The 19648-nt window shown below is 38.4% G+C and overlaps 1 protein-coding gene across 6 annotated transcripts; it reads left to right on the forward strand.

Annotated features, from left to right (window-relative positions):
• The first annotated feature begins 564 nt into the window (after positions 1-564).
• znf414 (zinc finger protein 414) lies at positions 565-15329 on the forward strand. 6 transcript variants are annotated; one of them, XR_005007012.1, is made up of 8 exons: positions 565-756; positions 1322-1423; positions 3090-3200; positions 4840-4945; positions 6105-6640; positions 8782-8861; positions 12903-13055; positions 14170-15329. XR_005007012.1 is itself a non-coding variant. In XM_036565350.1 (7 exons), the coding sequence occupies exons 2-7, from the start codon at positions 1417-1419 to the stop codon at positions 14244-14246; spliced, it is 990 nt and encodes a 329-aa protein (XP_036421243.1). In that variant the 5' UTR covers positions 565-903; positions 1322-1416; the 3' UTR covers positions 14247-15327. The 6 variants fall into 6 exon arrangements, 5 of the variants coding, with proteins under 5 accessions (XP_036421243.1, XP_036421244.1, XP_036421246.1 ...); XM_036565350.1 differs by lacking the exon at positions 8782-8861 and having other exon boundaries at positions 565-903; positions 14170-15327; XM_036565351.1 differs by lacking the exon at positions 8782-8861 and having other exon boundaries at positions 565-744; positions 14170-15327.
• Positions 15330-19648: the final 4319 nt, after the last annotated feature.

Consider the following 19648-nt stretch of genomic DNA (forward strand, 5'->3'; position numbering starts at 1 on the left):
GGCCTGCGTCCAGTCCAAAGTCTCTCATTGAAAACGTGTGTTTTATTAAGCTCAGAATACGACAAAAAAGGCCCAGCACATTTGCCCAGCTGAAGACTTATGTGTGTGTATATATACATACATCGCTGTTGTCGGAAGAAAACCTCTTATCTCCTAAATGTTAACTTTACTGGAGAAGGAAAAAACACACTTTACTTTAAATGTAAGTCAATGGAACCAGACATTTTTCCAAGTAATTTTGGGTCATTTCTTTTAGTCCATTCATCATGAAATTTACACACAGTGTAAAGGGCAACAGGTGTTTTCGAATTATGTCAAAAACTGAAAAACGTCAAGAATGGAGATATGAGGTTTTCCTTCGACAGCAGCGATATATATATATATATATATATTATTTTGTAGTATAACTATCTAACTGTTTCCCTTTATATAATAATGGATTATAGATAGGTTGCCTGTATTTATTTGTTTGAGTGCATTTTTTTTTGTGAACGTTTGAATGTTCATCGCAATATTTCTATCATTCATTTGCTGAATTATTTATGTATTTATTTATTAATTATTTTACGCGTGCTCAACAGGAGGAACCAGGCGGCGTGATCTGGCAACCCTGCAGTGCCTCTCTGCACGTACGCTGCAACGGCGGAAGAACAAAAACAAACCAGACAGCAGGCAGAAGAAACGCGTTTCTACAAGGTTTTATTATTCCTCAACCTCAGCGGCCCGTCTTCAATGAGTAAAAGGGTCCGAAAAGCGGTATTTAATCCAGATCAGCAGCTAATTTGATATAAAACACAGCGCAGCTCGCTCAGTCTTTGTCAGGTCGCTAATAGCTAACAGCTAACCGACACTCAGTGTAGCTGTTTAACGCTCGTTTTTTAAAAAATAGGATTTTTTTCAGAGGTAAATATCGTAAATTAACTACGTTGTTTTATTTCCATTAAATACGTGTTGGTATTTGTAATTAAAACGATAGTTTGCTTGCTGGAATACTAGCTAGAAGTCAACTTCTCATTCAAATTTTCCGTTCCACCTTAAATGGTGCATCAGTTAACGTTCTGGTGCCCGAGGCCAGCGGCGTGAAGTGGTGTAGTGCTGCACCATTTAAGGTGGAACGGAAAAATTCGAACAAGAAGTTGCAAATCGGAAGCCAAGTCCACCCTTAGCCAGTCTATCTCTACGATGTTAACTGTTAAGGTTAAGGTTCACTCTGAGCGGCTTTAGTAACCTTTATTTAATATTAACCGTAATTAAACTGAGTAACAGGTTGAACGTTTACATAAACTAACCCCTGCATCACTGTTGCTATTTTCATTCTCAGTGTGAGTTAAGGTGGTCAAACTGAGCTCATCTGCAAGTGTGCAGCAGCAAAAGTCCAGCATCCCAGACTTCACCTCACTACAAGCCTGATCTGCCATGGAGGGTATGATTATAATGATTATAGAAATTTCCTAGTCAGAATTTTGAGTTATAAGCCCTGTTCTAGTGCTGGATGATAATACCACACTATCTACCAAATACAGAACATATAGCATCTGATACCATAATGTAACTTTGCATTATTAGTTATTATTACCATTACGTGGGAAATTCCACCAATTTTTCAAAATTTCTGCATAATTAACCTTTTCAATTCCTTGAGACCACCGGTGGTTCCAAAACATGCTTCGTCATATTCTTCATAACTTTCCTATTTCATAAGCTACATTCAAAAGGTGGGGGTCGTATGAGAGCTGTAACTGTCTTCTCTCCAGTCAAATAGATGGTGATGTAATTTTAAACCCTTATAATAAAAGAGGCTGAACTCTGAATAATTTTTTTTCTACTGAAATTTGACCCATTTTTCCACAAATCTGGGCTATAAACTATAAACAGATGGCGTCTCTTCAGTGATCTGCTCTGTAAAAATTATTTTTATAAAATAATACAAAGAGCGTCTAAGTTTTTTGGCTTTCAGTAGTAAATTGTAAGCATATAGCAATATGTGTGATCATAAAACACATGTTCTGTTCATTTGAGGGGAGCTTTTACAAAAAATAAATAAATAAATAAAAAAAATTACATTTATCTCATGCAGTTACTGAATCATTAGCCTTACGATTTGGTCATGTAAATTCAGATGGACAAACCAAAAATATACCCTGGTCAGTAAGAGGTTAAACACGGTTGAGATGTAAACATTCAGAGGGTTTTTATGAGTCAGAATTGTTCACAGTGGTGGTGATGGGATGTTTAATGCCTCAAAAAGCTCCCTCTCAGAAAAAACACTCAATGGTTGCAGATATGACCCCTGATGCCTGAAACATTGTTTACAAAAGTTTGAGAGGGGCTTTTGGGCTGAAATATACGTACATTTAATCTATTCATAGTGGAGGGCAGCATGCAGGGTGTTGTGAGGCAAAGTAATCGCTGAAGAAAACTTTTTATTCCAGATTTTCCACTATTTTTCCATCATCAACATTCCATATAAAGCTCAGAAGACTCGTGTAGGTTCACTGGTGGTTTTGGATAGTAAGTAGAATAGCTGTATCTGTGTTGTTGCCATGGCGACCCTTGTTTCCTGTCACTAATTAGCACATTTCTAAACCCTGCTTGAAGGTAAATTAGGGGCGTTTTGGAGCAAGAAGACTCTAAAATCACACCGATCCAATCATTTATCTGATATGTCTGATTATGGTCGTATAAACAGCATACTCCAAGTTCTTAGATCGGAGTAAGGTCTAGAAATACGATAAAGAGAGCTGAATTTTGAAAAATAGGTTGAATTTCCCTTTATGCAGTTGAATGTTCTATCAATTTTGCTAAAACTCAGTATCACGGTGTGTCTGTATCACAGTATACCACTATAGACGATGTGTTGCCCAGAGCTAGCAGCTCTCAGTATACCCATTTTTACCCATAGCACATTTCTAAACCCTGCTTGAAGGTAAATTAGGGGGGTTTTGGAGCAAGAAGGCTCTAAAACGTGCAGGACAGAGACTTCAGGACTAGACTGGAGCAATATTTTGAGTGTGATATTGAACATCAAGTCCAAGTCCATTACTGATCTAGTATGGTATTCATGCACAGACAATCCTTTTTCGTTTCAGGTTGCCATTTGTCCTGTTCGTTTTATGGCTGTAAGCGGACTTATACCAATTCAGAAGCGCTGAACGGTCACCTCCAGGATCATCATAAGATCCCTGCGCAGTCCCTTCCTGGTATGTTCTTTCATTTGGAATTAAAACAGTTTATGGCTGTATGCAAACAAATCTAAATCTTTGTTGTAGCGTAGTGGATGTTAAAGGGCCCATATCTGGCATTTTTCTTGTACTTTATTTTTTCTGTTTATGGAATTTTTGTGGTTTTATACCAAAAAGAGTCATAATTCAAATGCATTTAAGACAGGTGTATTTAAATGAGCTGTGCTGTGATTGGCTGACCTTTATTATGCATCATTCATAAAGCAGTCTGGACTGAAACACTCCTTATAACTGCATGGTGTAAATAACATTAAAAAATAAATTCCTCAGTAAATTAATCAATAAATTAGAACACTAAATAAAGTATATATTGCTTATTGTGATTGTAATTATACACATATTTCCTTTTTCTGCAGTTATATATTTCTCAATTTATTTATTTCTGGATTATTTATTTTGTTTTATTAATGTCATTTTTATATATTTTCCATATCTACAATTGTTCGCTTTATTCTTTGATTCATGTATTCATTCATTTTTTTTTCATCAATTCATTTATTTATTTATTTGTTCATTAATTAATTAATTTATTTCTGTATTTCTTCCTTCGTATGATAATGAGGGGGCGTGTTTTTCACATTCAGGCTTAGCCATCAAGTTCAGGAAGAGAAGAGCTGATTAAACTGTCGATCTACAGAGTCTGACATCGATCAACCAATAGGAATATTAAGACGCTGTGACATCATTGACTGACAGCCCCTTTATTAGCATAAGGACAAGGAAATACAGAAATAAATAGGGAAATAAATAAATAGAGAAATTAATAGTTATGGAAATAAATTAATAGAAAAACAAAAAACGTTAATAAAGAAACATAAATAACAAAAATAAAAAAATACATAAATTAGTGAGAAGGGGAAATTACTAAATAGACATACATAAATGCAGCCATATTAATTTATATAAGATTTTAATTATTAATATATTAATTGTTAGGTATATGTGTTTATTTTTAGATTTATCATCATTATTTTTTTGCAATTCTACTTCAAATATATTTTTTTATTTTTAATTTTATTTATTTTTCATTTTGGCGAATCTGGTCCTCCATAGAATAGGCAGATATGTGTCAATGCAATGAGTTTTGTGAAAAGAAGAATGAATTCAAAATGGACTTTTTTGCAGCTTGGTAACTTTAGTAGTGTTTACATACTACATCAAAGTCTTTTATTTAAAAAAAAAATCAACATTGTCAGTAGCGTTATAGCTACATCAAAACCTCAAAACTAAAAAAATGATCTAATTTTATATTTCCATTTGAAAATGCCTGCTGCCCTTTACATTGCGTGAACATTTCATGATGAATGGAATAGAAATGGCACAAAATTACTTATAATACAATCCAATTACACTAAGACTCATTAAAGTTGAGAACATTTATTTGCTTCTACTGTAAAGTTTTATGTATGTTGTAGGGTTTTAATATTATGCATTTTAAAGCCATTGTCAGTTTTGCAGATTGGACCTGCTGTAATGCAGGTTATGTCTGCTGGATTTGTACACATTACTCATTTGTAATGCAAGGTTAGCGGCCACTCTAATCTAGTCCAGTAAATGTGGCTGCTGTCTCTCAATGTCATCTCTTCCTCCCTCCTAGGGAAATCCTTCCTGTGCTCCACAATAGGCTGTGAGGCTTCATTCTCCAACATGCAGCAGCTCATGGATCATGGGAGGCATCACCACAAGCCAAATTACTTTTTCCTGTGAGTCCTATTAGATTTGAGAGCCATAAGAGAAGCATAGATGCTTCATGTTTCTTTGTTACTCATAATAGTAATTTAACTTCAGTTGGTGTGTTAAAGGTAGTCACATTTGGCCAAAGCTCACAGATACACCAAATGTAGTTGATGAACCAGGACATGTTTGTTGTCTGAAGTCTGCTTCCTTAGTTTTAGCACTGGAGCTATGAGGCTAATGTAGCTAACGAAGTAAAAACCTATACCCCACCAATTAGCAGGCTGTTAACTGCAAGCCTGTGTCATCACACAGTCACCTGAAGAGTCATTCAGAGTGGTTTGGTGTGAAACGGTTCAGATGTCTTTACAGTGGTGGTGATAGGAACCAGGGGTCGCCATGACTACAACACAAATATAGACATTTTATTTACTATCCAGAACCACCAGTGAAGCGACACGAGTCATGAGTTTCATGCTGTTGTTGGAAGAAAACCTCATATCTCCAAAATGGTAACGTTACAGGAGAAGAAAAAAACCTACTTTACTTTTAATGTAAGTCAATGGAACCAGAATTTTTTCAAAGTAATTTTTGGTCATTTCTTTTGGTCCATTCATCATGAAGTTTGCACACAGTATAAAGAGCAACAGGCATTTTCAAATTATGGCAAAAACTGAAAAACAACAAAAATGGAGATACAAGGTTTTCTTCCGAGAACAACGATATGTAATGTTGACCATGGTAAAATGATCATAAATATAAATTTTTTTTTTTCCCTGGGAACTATTTTTGTCTTAGAATGCCCTGCACAAATCCCTCCACCATGAATGGATTTTAAAAATATGTTTTAGATTGAAATCCTTCCCATAACTATCGTAAAACAATGTCTCAGTGAATTCATAACCATTTAATATAATAACTTTCTGTGAGGGAGCTTTTAGAGGTGGACGTCTGGTTCCTATCACCACCACTGTGAACAGTTCTGACTCAGCAAGTTTCTCTAGAACAGAGCGTTTCACACCAAACCACTCTGAATGACTCTGTTTACATCTGAACCCTATAATTATGCAGAAATTTGCTTTCCCCTTTGCTTTCTGACAATGTATGACAGTGTTATCTTAAAATTGACAGTGTATTAGCAGTAGCTGCAGCCCGAAGCCTGAATCTTGTCTGTGCTTCCGTCCACAGCTGTGAGAGCTGCAGAGCGAAGCTGCGCTCGTACCGCACCCTCCTGAAACACCTGCAGACTTGTGCCAAGGTGGCCAAAAAGGCAACAAAGGTGGAGCCTGGAGCAGCTCCTGATGTGGATCCTTCTGGTGTCCCGCTGGTCCCTGTGGACATGGAGCACCCTGAGCCTCTACTGTCCCCTGAGCAGATGGAAGCTCAGCCTTCACTGCTTTCAAACTCAGCAGCGCTGCCCCAGCCCAACCAGCAAGTTCAGCAAACTCCCAATGGCTCCTCACTAGACCCCACTTCCATCAGGCCTCCTGCAGAGTCCATGGCTGCTTTGGAGCCAGCGAAAACCCAAAACGTGTCCGGTCAGCCGGATGCCTCCTACAGCCCCTTCCCACCCAGTTTGTCTCCTGTTCACCCAGCCGTTCTGCCTGACCCGTCCCAGCAGGAGCAGCAGCAGCAGTGGACCGCCAGAATCGGCCAGTCCAGCCTGGCGTCCTCTCCTCCGCTCTCGCCGCCCGGCTCAAACGCAGTCTGGAGGAAGAACCAAGGTGAATGACCTCCACAGAGCTGTGAGACGTCGGAAGAGTGTCCGGTTTAAACTAGGGCCCGACAGATAAAACAGATGAAAAAATTAGTGAGCGATGCTGATTTTAAAGGGCTACAAATTCTGATCACCAACGATATGCAGTACTGTGCAGAAGTCTTCTGAGAAAATGATGTGAAAAGCTATTTATCTGAGTATAAATATGTATTTATTTGTTCAAAACACCGCAACATTAGAATAAATACAAATAAATGACCTATACATTGTGATTTGATGTGTGGTGTCTTAACCATTTCCCAAATCTCTCGTGGAGGAAGTCCAGTGATTACAGTTAACATCCAATACCTAGTTTATCTAATCAGTCCTTCATTAAATGAAATCAGGTGCTGCTGATGGAATTAAATCCATGCGATGACTGGAGAGCAGAGAGAAGACCGGAAACAAACCTGTGTTCTTCTATCTGTGTATTTCTAACTCATTAACAACATTTTAAAAGCAAGAAAGTTTTATTGTTTTTACTGCTTTTATGATTATTTGTACTTATTCTAATGTTAACATGTGTTTAGATACACACTTTTAAACGGTTTTCATGGCTGACTTTTGCACAGCACTGAATACGTTATTAAAAAATAAATAGATTCCGGTAGCTTCAGTTGGTGCTTTACAGACAGATGTGACTGTTAATTGTTAAATATGATTATCAGTTTTCGGTTGTCATTTTCCTTAAAGTCAAATAAACATCAAAAACTCATGAAGTTTTAACACTTTCACAGCAGTTTTGTTGTTTTTTTTTAAATTAACTTTTAATTATCTTTCTTATTTTTCATCAAAAGGGTTTTTTGGGTAATAAAATGTTATCCTAATGCCATGCATTTAACATTTTTTTTTAATTATTATTATTTTTTTATTCCTAAAAATTGAATGGTTTTCTCACATTAGAGGTGGCTGGTAAACAAGCCACTAAATAGGTGCTTCTTAAATCTGTGGGATCTCAACATTGGCAATATTGTTGGCCAACTGGTATGTCAGTCGGGTCCTGATTTAAACCAGACGTCATGATTCATAACGTTCTTCAGAGCAGGGCTGTCCAGCTGTGGTCCTGGAGGGCTATAGTCCAGTGCTGTTTGGTGATTTCCCTGCTTAAACACATCTGATTCAATTCAACAGCTATCAGTAGTAGCAGGTATAGGCTGCAACTTAAAATTGTTGTTATAATCAGATATATCGCCCCCTACACTTCATGTAGTGTAGTACAGTCTGTCAGAGTGACTGTGTGGATCATATGAACATTATAGAGGCTTTTTAAATGAAACAGTAGAAGCCATATCGCCCCCTACGCTTCCTGTAGTGTATTACAGTCTGTCAGAATGACTGTGTGGATCATATGAACATTATAGAGGCTTTTTAAATGAAACAGTAGAAGCCATATCGCCCCCTACGCTTCCTGTAGTGTATTACAGTCTGTCAGAATGACCGTGTGGATCATATGAACATTATAGAGGCTTTTTAAATGAAACATTAGAAGCCATATCGCCCCCTACGCTTCCTGTAGTGTATTACAGTCTGTCAAAGTGACTGTGTGGATCATATGAACATTATAGAGGCTTTTTAAATGAAACAGTAGAAGCCATATCGCCCCCTACACTTCCTGTAGAGTATTACAGTCTGTCAGAGTCACTGTGTGGATCATATGAACATTATAGAGGCTTTTTAAATGAAACATTAGAAGCCATATCGCCCCCTACGCTTCCTGTAGTGTATTACAGTCTGTCAGAATGACCGTGTGGATCATATGAACATTATAGAGGCTTTTTAAATGAAACAGTAGAAGCCATATCGCCCCCTACACTTCCTATAGTGTATTACAGTCTGTCTGTCGTTGCAGCCCTGTTTATTAGGTGTGTTTGAGCAGGAAAATCATGAAAATGTGCTCGACTCTGACCTTCTAGGCCACCCCTGCCTCAGAGCACCCTGCATTTTAGGTCTTGTGCATCTTTGTGTTTTATCACTGCTCACTTCACAGTTTTGTCGCCTGCCTGTCAACAGGTTTGTGCCCATTGAGAGTAAACTAAATAAGTCCTAATGGGGAAACTGTGCCGGTTTATTGAGTGAACTGTGTTTTGTCATGTTGCACTGTCCTGGCAGACCCGCCTGCGCCCCTTTTGCACAGATGGAACTCTCCTCCGAGCAGTCAGGCTCAGGCTTTAAGTAGAGAGGAAGTCCAGGTGAGGCACAGAGAAATATCCACACACACTTTGCTAGACAGGAAAAAAAAAATCAGAACTTCCCTCAAAATTCGCTTTAGATGCTTCTGCTCCCCCCCTCCCTCCCCTCTAACTATGCTTACTGTGTCCCCTGGTCTGCTTTACTAGTCCAATCATGTGGCTGTGCAACGCAATCCACTTACATTCAATCCTAGATATACGCTTGCTGGCCATTTTATCGGAAACACCTTCCAACTTGTAGTGTACAGCTAGAGACTGTAGCCCATCTGTCGATGCACTGCTTGTGTTAGTCATCCTCTAGTCCTTGATCAGTTTCTGCTACTGACCACAAAGCCTGTAGGATATTTTATTAATACTACCATCCCACTGCGATGTCAGTGTCGCTGCCGTATTGAGAATGGTCCACCACTCAAACGCAGTACTGTGCAAAAGTCAGAGACCACCCTTCATTTATTTAATTTCCAGTCAAAAGAGTCATTAAGGACAAGATCTGATGAAATTAAATATAAGATAATCCACTTTCCACAAGAAGGAGAAAGTCAACACAAAATAAAGGACCCCTAACAACCACCTGGAAGACCAGGTAGACACCAAAACTGCCCCCATCAGATAAACAGCACTTAAAGCTTTTATCTTTGAGAGAGAGGAGAAAATCAAGCTGCTTCAGATCTGAAAACATCCACAGGTGTTTCTGTCCATCCTTCCACTGTGAGAAGACGACTCAGCGCTGTGGGTCTGAAAGGATGTGTAGCTGTCAAGAAGAACCTCACTGAGAAAAGGAGATGGACACATCAAACAAAGAAGCTGAACGATGGACTGACCACCCCAGAGTCCAAACCTCAACACCACTGAATGCGTTTGATTACTTCAGAAAATGATCAACCAGCTTCTAAGACTGAACTTTGAAGGCGTGTCTGCAGATTCTTTGAGGAACTGAAAGTGGGAATGGAAGCTGGAATGAAGGTAAAGAGTGACTCACTGAGCACTCAATAATTTAAGGGGGGTCTCTGACTTTTGCACAGTATTGTAATGTCATGGGCTCCTGGTTGGTGTTTCTGATAAAATGGCCAATGAGTATATATACAAGGTAGGTGTTTCTAATAAACTGGCAACCTGGCGCACATCTGATGAGGGCTTCACTAACAGATGATCACAGATACCAGAGAGTATGAGCCATAGTCCTTTTCTTTCTCCTGTCCTGCACCGATTCCCCCTCTCCCTTAGCATTGGTGGGGCTCGGTGGTGGTCACTGCTGGACAAATCCTTTTAGACCCTGAGGCTCAGGGGAGGTGTTTCGAGCTGCTCACAGCTACATCTCAGCGCCCATAGGTGGAGTTTGTGGTGAAGCAGGGGGTTTATTACACCCTCTACTAAACCAGAGCGTCAGCTGCTTTGAAATTAAAGTAGTGGTTCAGTTTTACTCAGCTCTCTGCTGATCTCATGGTCAGTTGGCTAAGACAGGTGTGGCGTCTGAAATTGGATTATTGGTTGACCGCTTAAAATCACAGGCTTATTACATACTGAGGCTTATTATTCAGTAACTACAGGGAGTTCAGTGCAAACTGTCTAAGCTGTTCTTAGGTTATAGAAGTCTGTAATAAAACTTTGGGCCTGCTGGTGGCGCTGGGCCCATTTAAGGGGTTGATTTAGTTGAAGGATCCATATAATGGAAAACTGAATTTTGATGTCATACGTAAACACTGATGAGTTTTAAAACATACTGTTCACTCTCCAGGCCATACAGTTCATATGCATAGGGAAAATGAAGCTACAAAAACATCTCAGTGAATTAATTGTTTTTCTGATATCCACCTATTCAGCCTACAGCGGTTTAGCCCCACCCTCTGAAGTTACAATGAGTGTTTAAGCCTGGACTACTTTTTAACAAGATGCAAAAACAATATCACAGAACCTCTAAAAAATGATTTTATACATATATATATATATATACACAGGGAGATTCACTCGAAAGAGGCCCCGAATATTCTGCTGTAACTCCCGTTAGGATGAAGCAATCTGAACCGAAAAAAGCTGCTACATATCTTGACGTGTGTGTAATCGATTGCATTACATGCGATGCTGGAAGTGATCTCCGTTTTCTGCCAGACACGTGAAGGGGTAAAGGGGTATGCACCCGGAAGTTGCAAACAGAGGTCAAACGTCGTGGCGGATGTTCGGCGCCTACCTCATCGCTCTGATGAAGCTCCATATACTGAGGAGCACTTTGCACGTTGTTTCGTTCAGATTGCTTCGTCCTAGAGAGAGTTATTACGGAATATTCGGGGCCTCTTTCGAGTGAATCTCCCTGTATATACATAAGTGGGACAAAAGTATTGGGACACCTACACATTACACCTACAGGAGCTTTTATGAATCCCATTCTAAATCCATAGGCATTAATATGGAGTTGGTCCCCCTTTGTAGCTGTAACAGCTTCCACTCTTCTGGGAAGCTTTCCACAAGATGTTGGAGAGAGTCTGTGGGAATTTCTGCCCATTCATCCAGAAGAACGTTTGTGAGGTCAGACACTGATGTTGGACGAGAGGGTCTGGCTCACAGTCTCCATTCTAGTTCATCCCAAAGGTGTTGGATGGGGTTGAGGTCAGGACTCTGTGAGGGCCAGTGAAGTTCTTTCACACCAAACTCTCCCAACCATCTCAATAATTAGTAGGGGTGTCCACATACTTTTGTCTATATAGTGTACATATACATGTACATAAAGGCAGTAATGGCTCATTGTGTGATTATGGTAATAAAAATAATGTAGAGTGTCTCTTTTCCTGAAATGCCGACTGTGTAGGTTTTGTTACTGCAGTAGAGCAGACGCCTTCTACTATACCATAGCAGTAGTTGTGTGTTGTGTAACTGGTATAAATGCAACACGCCTTTAAATCCACTAAACCACTAATAGCGTCGATGTTCGTTTACACCTGTAGTGTCAGTGTCAGCTCAAACTCCACCTATGCCAGCAGCTGTTTTCTCATTTCCATGTTTTACTGGGACTATTTTGATGTTTATTCTGCGTTTTGTGAGGAGACAGGCTGGTCTACAGAGGGCTGTAAACAGTGAGGGGCTGGTACTGCAGGCGCGGATCGAGAATAGTCCTAGAATTAAAAATAGAGCACTGTATCAATACCAGTATCATTACTGGAGATGATATTGGTACCACTCTATAAATGGGTTGATAACCATTTATTCATGCAACATTACCCAGCCTAAGCATCAAAGGAGAATTTCACCAGTTTTTCAAAATTTCAGGGTAATTCAGTCATTGACTGTTCGGAGTGGTTTGATGTGAAATGGTTTATGATGGAGAACATTTCAGTGTCAGTGATAGGAAACAGGGCTCACAAATATAGCTATTTTATTTGCTGTCCAAAATGACCAGTGAATCTACACATGACTTGAGTTTTTATAGGTAATTCTGATGATGATGTGTTGTATATGAATAGTGGTACACCTGAAAAAATAAGTTTTCTTTGGGTACTAATTTGCACTACATGTTTAAAAAAAATGTTTTAGACCAAAACCTTCTCAAAAGTATCATAAAACAATGTTCATATTCATAAACATTTCATGTAGTAACTTTCTGTGAGGGAGCTTTTAGAGGTGGACGTCTGGTTCCTATCACCACCACTGTGAACAGTTCTGACTCGGTAAGTTTCTCTAGAACAGAGCGTTTCACACCAAACCACCCTGAACGACTCTGTTTACATCTTAACCATTTAGTTATGTTGAATTTTTGACAAATTGATGGAGTTTCCCTTTAAGCTGAAACTACTATGAAATGATTATGTCGTTGGTGCATCTCCACTAAAAGACTGTCTGTGAAAAGCTGCCAGAGTAATATAGTCCATAATTTGGTTTAATCTGTGTCCCATTGGTGGTGGATTATACTGAAGCTTGCTTTGATTTCTCATAATCGGCACGACCGCGTTTGATCCGAATCTCTTCTCAGCTGCTGAGTTGCTTCTTGCCTGAGTAAGAGTTTGTTAAAGTGACCAGTCGCTGTTGTTGCTGATGTTCTCTCTCCTCTCTCAGGCCAGTCTTTCAGCAGTCGGATCCTTTGGGAGCACACCAGGGGGCGCTACAGCTGCCTTCAGTGCGGCCACTGCACCCCCGACCGCAAAGAGATGACCGCACACATAGATGGCCAGCACAGAAGCCCGGGGGGCAAACCGAACACTGATACAGGTGGGACCACCTCAGACGTTAACGTTTAGTGCAATAGTGAGGTTTAGTATAGTTAAACACAGCTTTCTGTAAGGCTTTCTTCAGTTTCTATGGCAACCAGCTGGAATTCTCTTCTTGAAGATGGTTCTTCAAGAGTTCTTTAGTGAAGAAAATGGTTCTATATAGAACCCTGAACACTCAAAGAACCCTTTGCTTGATTAATGTAGATATTTTGGACCCTTTGCATGATTAAAGGGTTCATTGCATCATGAAAGGGTTCCTCAGACTGTTGGAGAATGTGCTGTAGGTGGTTCTAGGTAGCACCCAAAAGGGTTCTTCTGTTGTTATGATGTCAATCTTGTTGCAGTAGAAGAACCCTTTTGAGTGCTATATAGAACCCTTTTGCAAAAAGGTTCTATATAGAGCCATCTACAGCACATTCTCCATCAGTCTGAGAAACCCTTTTATGATGCAAAGAACCCTTTTATCATGCGAAGGGTTCTGTGAGTGTTCATGATATTATATAGAACCATTTCTTTACAGAACCCTTGAGGAACCACCTTTTTAACAGTGTACCTGAACACCTGTACATTTTAATGATATATTAAAACATACTGCATTTTAATAGGATCATTTCTTTGTATTTTGTGTCTCAGTTTTAAACTTGTTCTGTTGTTGTTATTGTGCAATAATAATAATAACTATAATAATAATTATTATTATTATTATAATTGTTATTATTATTATTATAGAACCATTATTATTGTTTATTATTTGCAAAAATTATTATTTACTTCATACAATAGTTATTAAATATATAATGTATTATTGTTATCACTATTACTTTTGTTATAGTTGTTGTTATTGAGAATATTGTTGTAAGTACTATTTTTTACATCATTATTAACTATATATACTTTATTTATTTATTTATTTATTTATTTATTTATTTAGTATAAGCATTATTCCGTTCCTGGTATTTTATTATTATTGCTAATTAAATTAATTCTTTACTTAACATTGTTTATTTTTATACTTTATGTATTTTACTGCAGATTGGTGTCTTTTATTTTGCCTTGTTGTTGTTTTTATCTCTGTCATTGACGGATGGGTCTTGTTTTGTGCGTTATTACAGACACAGTTGTCGGCTCGCCTTCGCCGCTGGTTAAAATCTCCTCCGACTCTGAAAACTCCAGTTACACTCAGCTCTAACTTCAGACTAAATCATAAACCCCAACACTGGACATTTCTCTAGCTCCCATGATTGGACGGATTACTGACGGACACGGCCAGAGAGACCGGAGAGGGAGGTGAAGTCTCTGTCCTGATGATTAGTTTGAATTATGTGTGATTTTCAAACAGACTTAAACAAGAAATATTGATCACAGTTGTGTCCCCACTAAGGAAAAAAGCCACACGTGTGGCTGATGTTTTAAAGGGGAATTCCACTGATTTTTCAAAATTTTGGCATAACTGAGTGTGTGAGATGAGTGATTCAGAGTGGTTTGGTGTGAAATGGTTCAGTTGTCTTTACAGTGGTGGTGATAGGAACCAGGGGTCGCCATGACTACAACACAAATATAGACATTTTATTTACTATCCAAAACCACCAGTGAACCTACACGAGTCTTCTGAGTTTATATGGAGAGTTGATGATGGGAAAATAGTGGAAAATCTGAAATAAATAGCTTTGTTAAGGGACTGTTTTGCCTTGCAATGTCCTGCAAGTACCTCTCCTTATTAATTGTTTATAGAATATATTTAAGCCAACATCCTTCTGTGAGGGAGCGTTTAGAGGTGGACGTCTGGTTCCTATCACCACCACTGTGAACAGTTCTGACTCTTTCACACCAAACCACTCTGAGTGACTCTGTTTACATCTTAACCTTTACATTATGCAGCATTTTTAAACCCTTTATCTGCATGCTGTTTATGCTGATTAGATAGAAGCGTCAAGATTTAAAGCTAGTTCAATATTAAAGAAGTATATTTACAGTATGTAAGGTGTACATTGGTGTATGTACTCTTTTCGCAGGCCCGTATTTATCAAACATTTCAGAGATTTAAAGCCGATCATGTTTCTGACATCATAATGAGCACTGCTGTGTCTGATCCACTCAGACCAGCGCAACACACACTAACACACCACCACCACGTCAGTGTTACTGCAGTGCTGAGAATGATCCAGCACCCAAATAGTACCTGCTCTGTGAGGGTCCATGGGGGTCCTGACCACTGAAGAACAGGGTAAAAGGGGGCTAACAAAGTATCAGAAAGAGAAACAGATGGACTACAGTCTGTAACTGTAGAACTACAAAGTGCACCTATATAGTAAGTGGAGCTGATAAAATGGACAATGAGCGTCGAAACAAGGAGGTGGTCATGATGTTATGCCTGATCGGTGTATGATCCTCGTTTTTTACTGTATAAATTGATGTATCAGTACTTTTTTAATAAAGCAGTACTTTGATTTAGTTTGCATTATAATCAGTATGTTTTGCATATAAGCAGTTATATCTTGATTTGTACAGTGCTGTAAATGTAATAATTTGGTCCTTGTTTCTTTTTCAGTGTCAAAATACAACATTAAAATAGTGTGAAACGGTTCTGTGGATCTTGATATGTTTTTTCTTTACTGTCTCGGACTCCTAATGTATCTTCTGCTCTCCAGAGACCAACAGTGATTTTAAACAGTTATATTTATTTGTGTCTTTTTTTCTTTTAAATGTGCACTGACTCATTCTCAAGCAACTCGGAACCGAGCCGTTGCATGTGTTTGTGTTTGATTTAGCCTGTTAGCGTTAGCACCTCTTGGATTTTCTCTGAGAACGCTGATGTTAAATCTTCTGAAAAACTGAGAAAACCTCTAAAGTCACACATGGGCTGTTAGAGCCACACTCTAAGGCCCAATCCTATCTCTTATTTGTACCCCACCTCTTGTTTTCGAGAGTCACCTTGACCCTTAGAACTGAGTTACAGGGTAGTGGTTGAAATCTTCCCTCTGAAATGGGACCCTCAAATAAAAAGAGCATCACTTCATTAACAGCTACCAGCCCTGCTCTGTAGGCGACTGTAACAATGCAGGACTAGGCTGGTTGGTAGGATCCATAAGCAGGCTTTATTGTGACAGACAATGGTACAAACACACAGTCCAAAAACAGAGTCGGGGCAGAGCGGAGGGTCAGAGGCCACAAAGACATACAACAGATCCAAAAATCAGAGTCAAAAAAGGCTAGCCGAGATCAATAAACCACAAAGTCAAACCGTTATAGAGAAAAGGCTCAGGATGGCAGTGACACACTAACAATGCTACTGAAGAGCAGAAAGAGTGTGTGAGTATTTATAGGGGAGTTGGTGAACGGAGATTGAGAACAGGTGTGGGTGAGTGACAGTTAGAATTCAGGAGAGGATGACCTCTGGTGGCCAGTTTGGGAGTTGCATGTGACTGCGACCCTGCCAGTCTGCAGTGACAGCAGAGGAGGGTGAAGTTCAGCTCCTCACTGCTGGGCTTTAGTTACATTAAGGGAATCATATGACTTCAAAGAACAGAAGAATCGGCTTCTTGTTCGAATTTTCCTGTTGAATGGGAAATTTATCGAGCTAGCTACTGAGACGTCATCATATTACCAGTGATTCTTTGTGCTTGTTGTGAAGAAAAAGACCATAATAAGTGAAACGACATTGAACTAAGATAATTCAGTGATTATTGTGATAAACCACCCCTAATTCTTCAGTGATGTGAAGCTGAAGTCAGATATTTTCCAGCTTCTTGTTTGAATTTTCCCGTTCCACCTTAAATGGAGCAGCAGTTACATTCTGGCACCCCAGGTGTCAGAACTGCTGCACCGTTTAAGGTGGAATGGGAAATTTAGCTAGGTAGCTACCGAGACGTCATCAAACTACAAGTGATTTTTCTCTGCTTGTTATGAAGAAAAGGACCATAATACACTGAAACGACGTTAAACATTTACGACGGTGATTTTTACCGAGAGAAATTCTCACATTTACAGGTTTCTTTGGTCTCTTGCTCAGCCAACTTGCTGGTTTTTCTTTTGTTCCTGTTTTACACTTGTTCTGTCGTTATTGCGCAATAATAATACTAATAATAATAATGATTATATTATTTTTATATATTATATATTTTATTGTATTATTATTGTAAAATAACAAAATATCATTTATTATAAATGATTATTTATTAATAATATTATTGTTAGTATTATAGAACTATTATTATTGTTTATTATTTGCTATAATTATTATTTACCTCATATAATAGTTATTAAATATATAACGTATTATTGTTATCACTATTACTTTTGTTATAGTTGTTGCTATTGAGATTATTTTATAAGTACTATTTTTTACATCATTATTTACTACATATACTTTATTTATTTATTTATTTATTTATTTATTTCATAACTCTCTGTTTGTAGTGAGTCTCTGAAAAACCTTAGTGTGGAGGGTCATGTAGGCCTAACACTTCACCCTCCCCCTCTATCTCAACAAGAACCGGGACACCCCACCCCTAGACGTGAACACGCAAAACAGAGGGGTAGGGCTAAGTGGTAGGGGCGAGGGGTGAAATGGGGTTGAGCCTAAACTTCTAATCCAGACTACATCTGTATCTGTTAGTAGAAGAGATGAAATTCTATGATGATTTGAATTTGATGAGAGGCTGTTATTGCGTGTTCAGTATGAACCTGTTCATATAGAATGTAATCTGAATGGAAATGTAATTAAGTACATAGCTGTGTAATTAATTATGTGTTTCCATTTAAACAGCGTAGCAGAATGAAAGTAATCACTGTAGAATTGTGTTAATTCTGTTGTATGAAGTGAATCTGTAGGAGTTTAGTTCACTTTTTAAATGACCAAACAGTTTAAAAAGACCAGGAAATTTGTTCTGGAAGCTGTTAAAGGCCTTGAGGAGGATTTTTGGGACTCGTTTAATCTCGGCCCCCTTTAGACGGATCAAATAGTCCATTCAAAGAGCAGATCTAGTCCTGTAAGAGTGCAGAGCGTATAAAGCCCAGCTGTGGTGTTGAGGTCGTCTCTGAAATACGTACAGAATAATGCTGATATTACAGAAGTCCAGAGAGGCCATGAGGTAGTTATAATCTTCTGGATTGTTATCTTGAGATACCGAGTTAATTATCTTGTCATTTCAAGATAACAAATTTGTCATCTTGAAATAACGAGTCAGTTATCTTGTGATCTCATGATAGCAAAGATGTTATCTTGAGATAATGAGTTAATTATCTTGTGATCACTCTATCTCAAGATGACAATTTTGTTATCTTGAGATAACAAGATAAGTAACTCAATACTTCAAGATGACAATGTTATCTTGAGACCGCAAGATAAATAACTCATTATCTCGAGATGACAACTTTTTTCTTGAGATAACAAGATAAATAACTCATTATCTTGAGATGACTGTCTTGAGATCACAAGATAATTAACTTGTTACCTTGAGATAACAGCTTTTGTTATCTTGAGATAACAAGATAATTAACTCATTATCTCAAAATAATCCAAAAAATTATAATTACCTCATGGCCTCTCTGGTATGGAGCCCTACGAAGCCCTGATGATGACTAGATAAATAAAAATAATCAGTGGCTTTATCAACGAGTGGGAACAAGATCCTAAGGCATGGCCACGACTTAGTAAGGCGTGGGAATGAGATGATTAAGTTGTGGCCATGCAATAGGATCCCGTTCCCATGCTTTACTAAATGCTTTACCACGCATTGTTTTTATTAATACAGGATGTCACCAGCGGAGCTCCGTACTCTGGACTTCAACATGATATACAATTGAATGCAAAAGTTTGAACACCCCGAGAGAAATTACATGTTTTTTATTTTCTAAGTGTAAATAAATTACTTGTCCTCTACAGAGACACACTTACTGTTTGTTTGCTGAATTTACCATATTGAAAAAAAATCAAGATCAAATATCCAGTGTTTTTGTGGGTTTTTGTACTCACCAGATTTCATGTTTTTTATGTTATTTTAAATTCAGTAAATAAACAGTAATTCTGCATTACAGTGTGCAGACGTGTGTCTGTGTAGATGATGTGTTCACTTATTTTCACTTAGAAAACAACAATTCATGGGACCAGGGGTGCCTAAACTTTTGCATATGACTGTAAATCTTGTATAGAGCAGTCACCAGTGAACCTACACGAGTCTTCTGAGTTTATATGGAACGTTGATGATGGAAAATAGTGGAAAATCTGAAAAAAAAAATATATATATATATATATTTTGCCCTACATCAACCTGCATGTACCTCTCCACCACAAGTGGATTAAAATAAATAAATTAAAATACATTTTAAGCCAATACTTTATCACAAAATTGTCATAAAACAATATATCAGACATTAGACAGTGTATTTATTACCATGTAATAACTCTCTGTGAGGGAGCTTTTAGAGGTGGACGTCTGGTTCCTATCACCGCCACTGTGAACAATTCTGACTGCAAGTTTCTCAAGAGCCACCTAAACCACTCTGAATGACTCTGTTTACGTCTCAACCACTTAATGATGCGGAAATTCTGGAGAGTAGGTGGAATTCCCCTTTTAAGTGTCTGCCGGCCTC

This window comes from Colossoma macropomum, unplaced genomic scaffold (genome assembly GCF_904425465.1).
Source record: "Colossoma macropomum unplaced genomic scaffold, Colossoma_macropomum, whole genome shotgun sequence".
Lineage (NCBI taxonomy): Eukaryota > Metazoa > Chordata > Actinopteri > Characiformes > Serrasalmidae > Colossoma > Colossoma macropomum.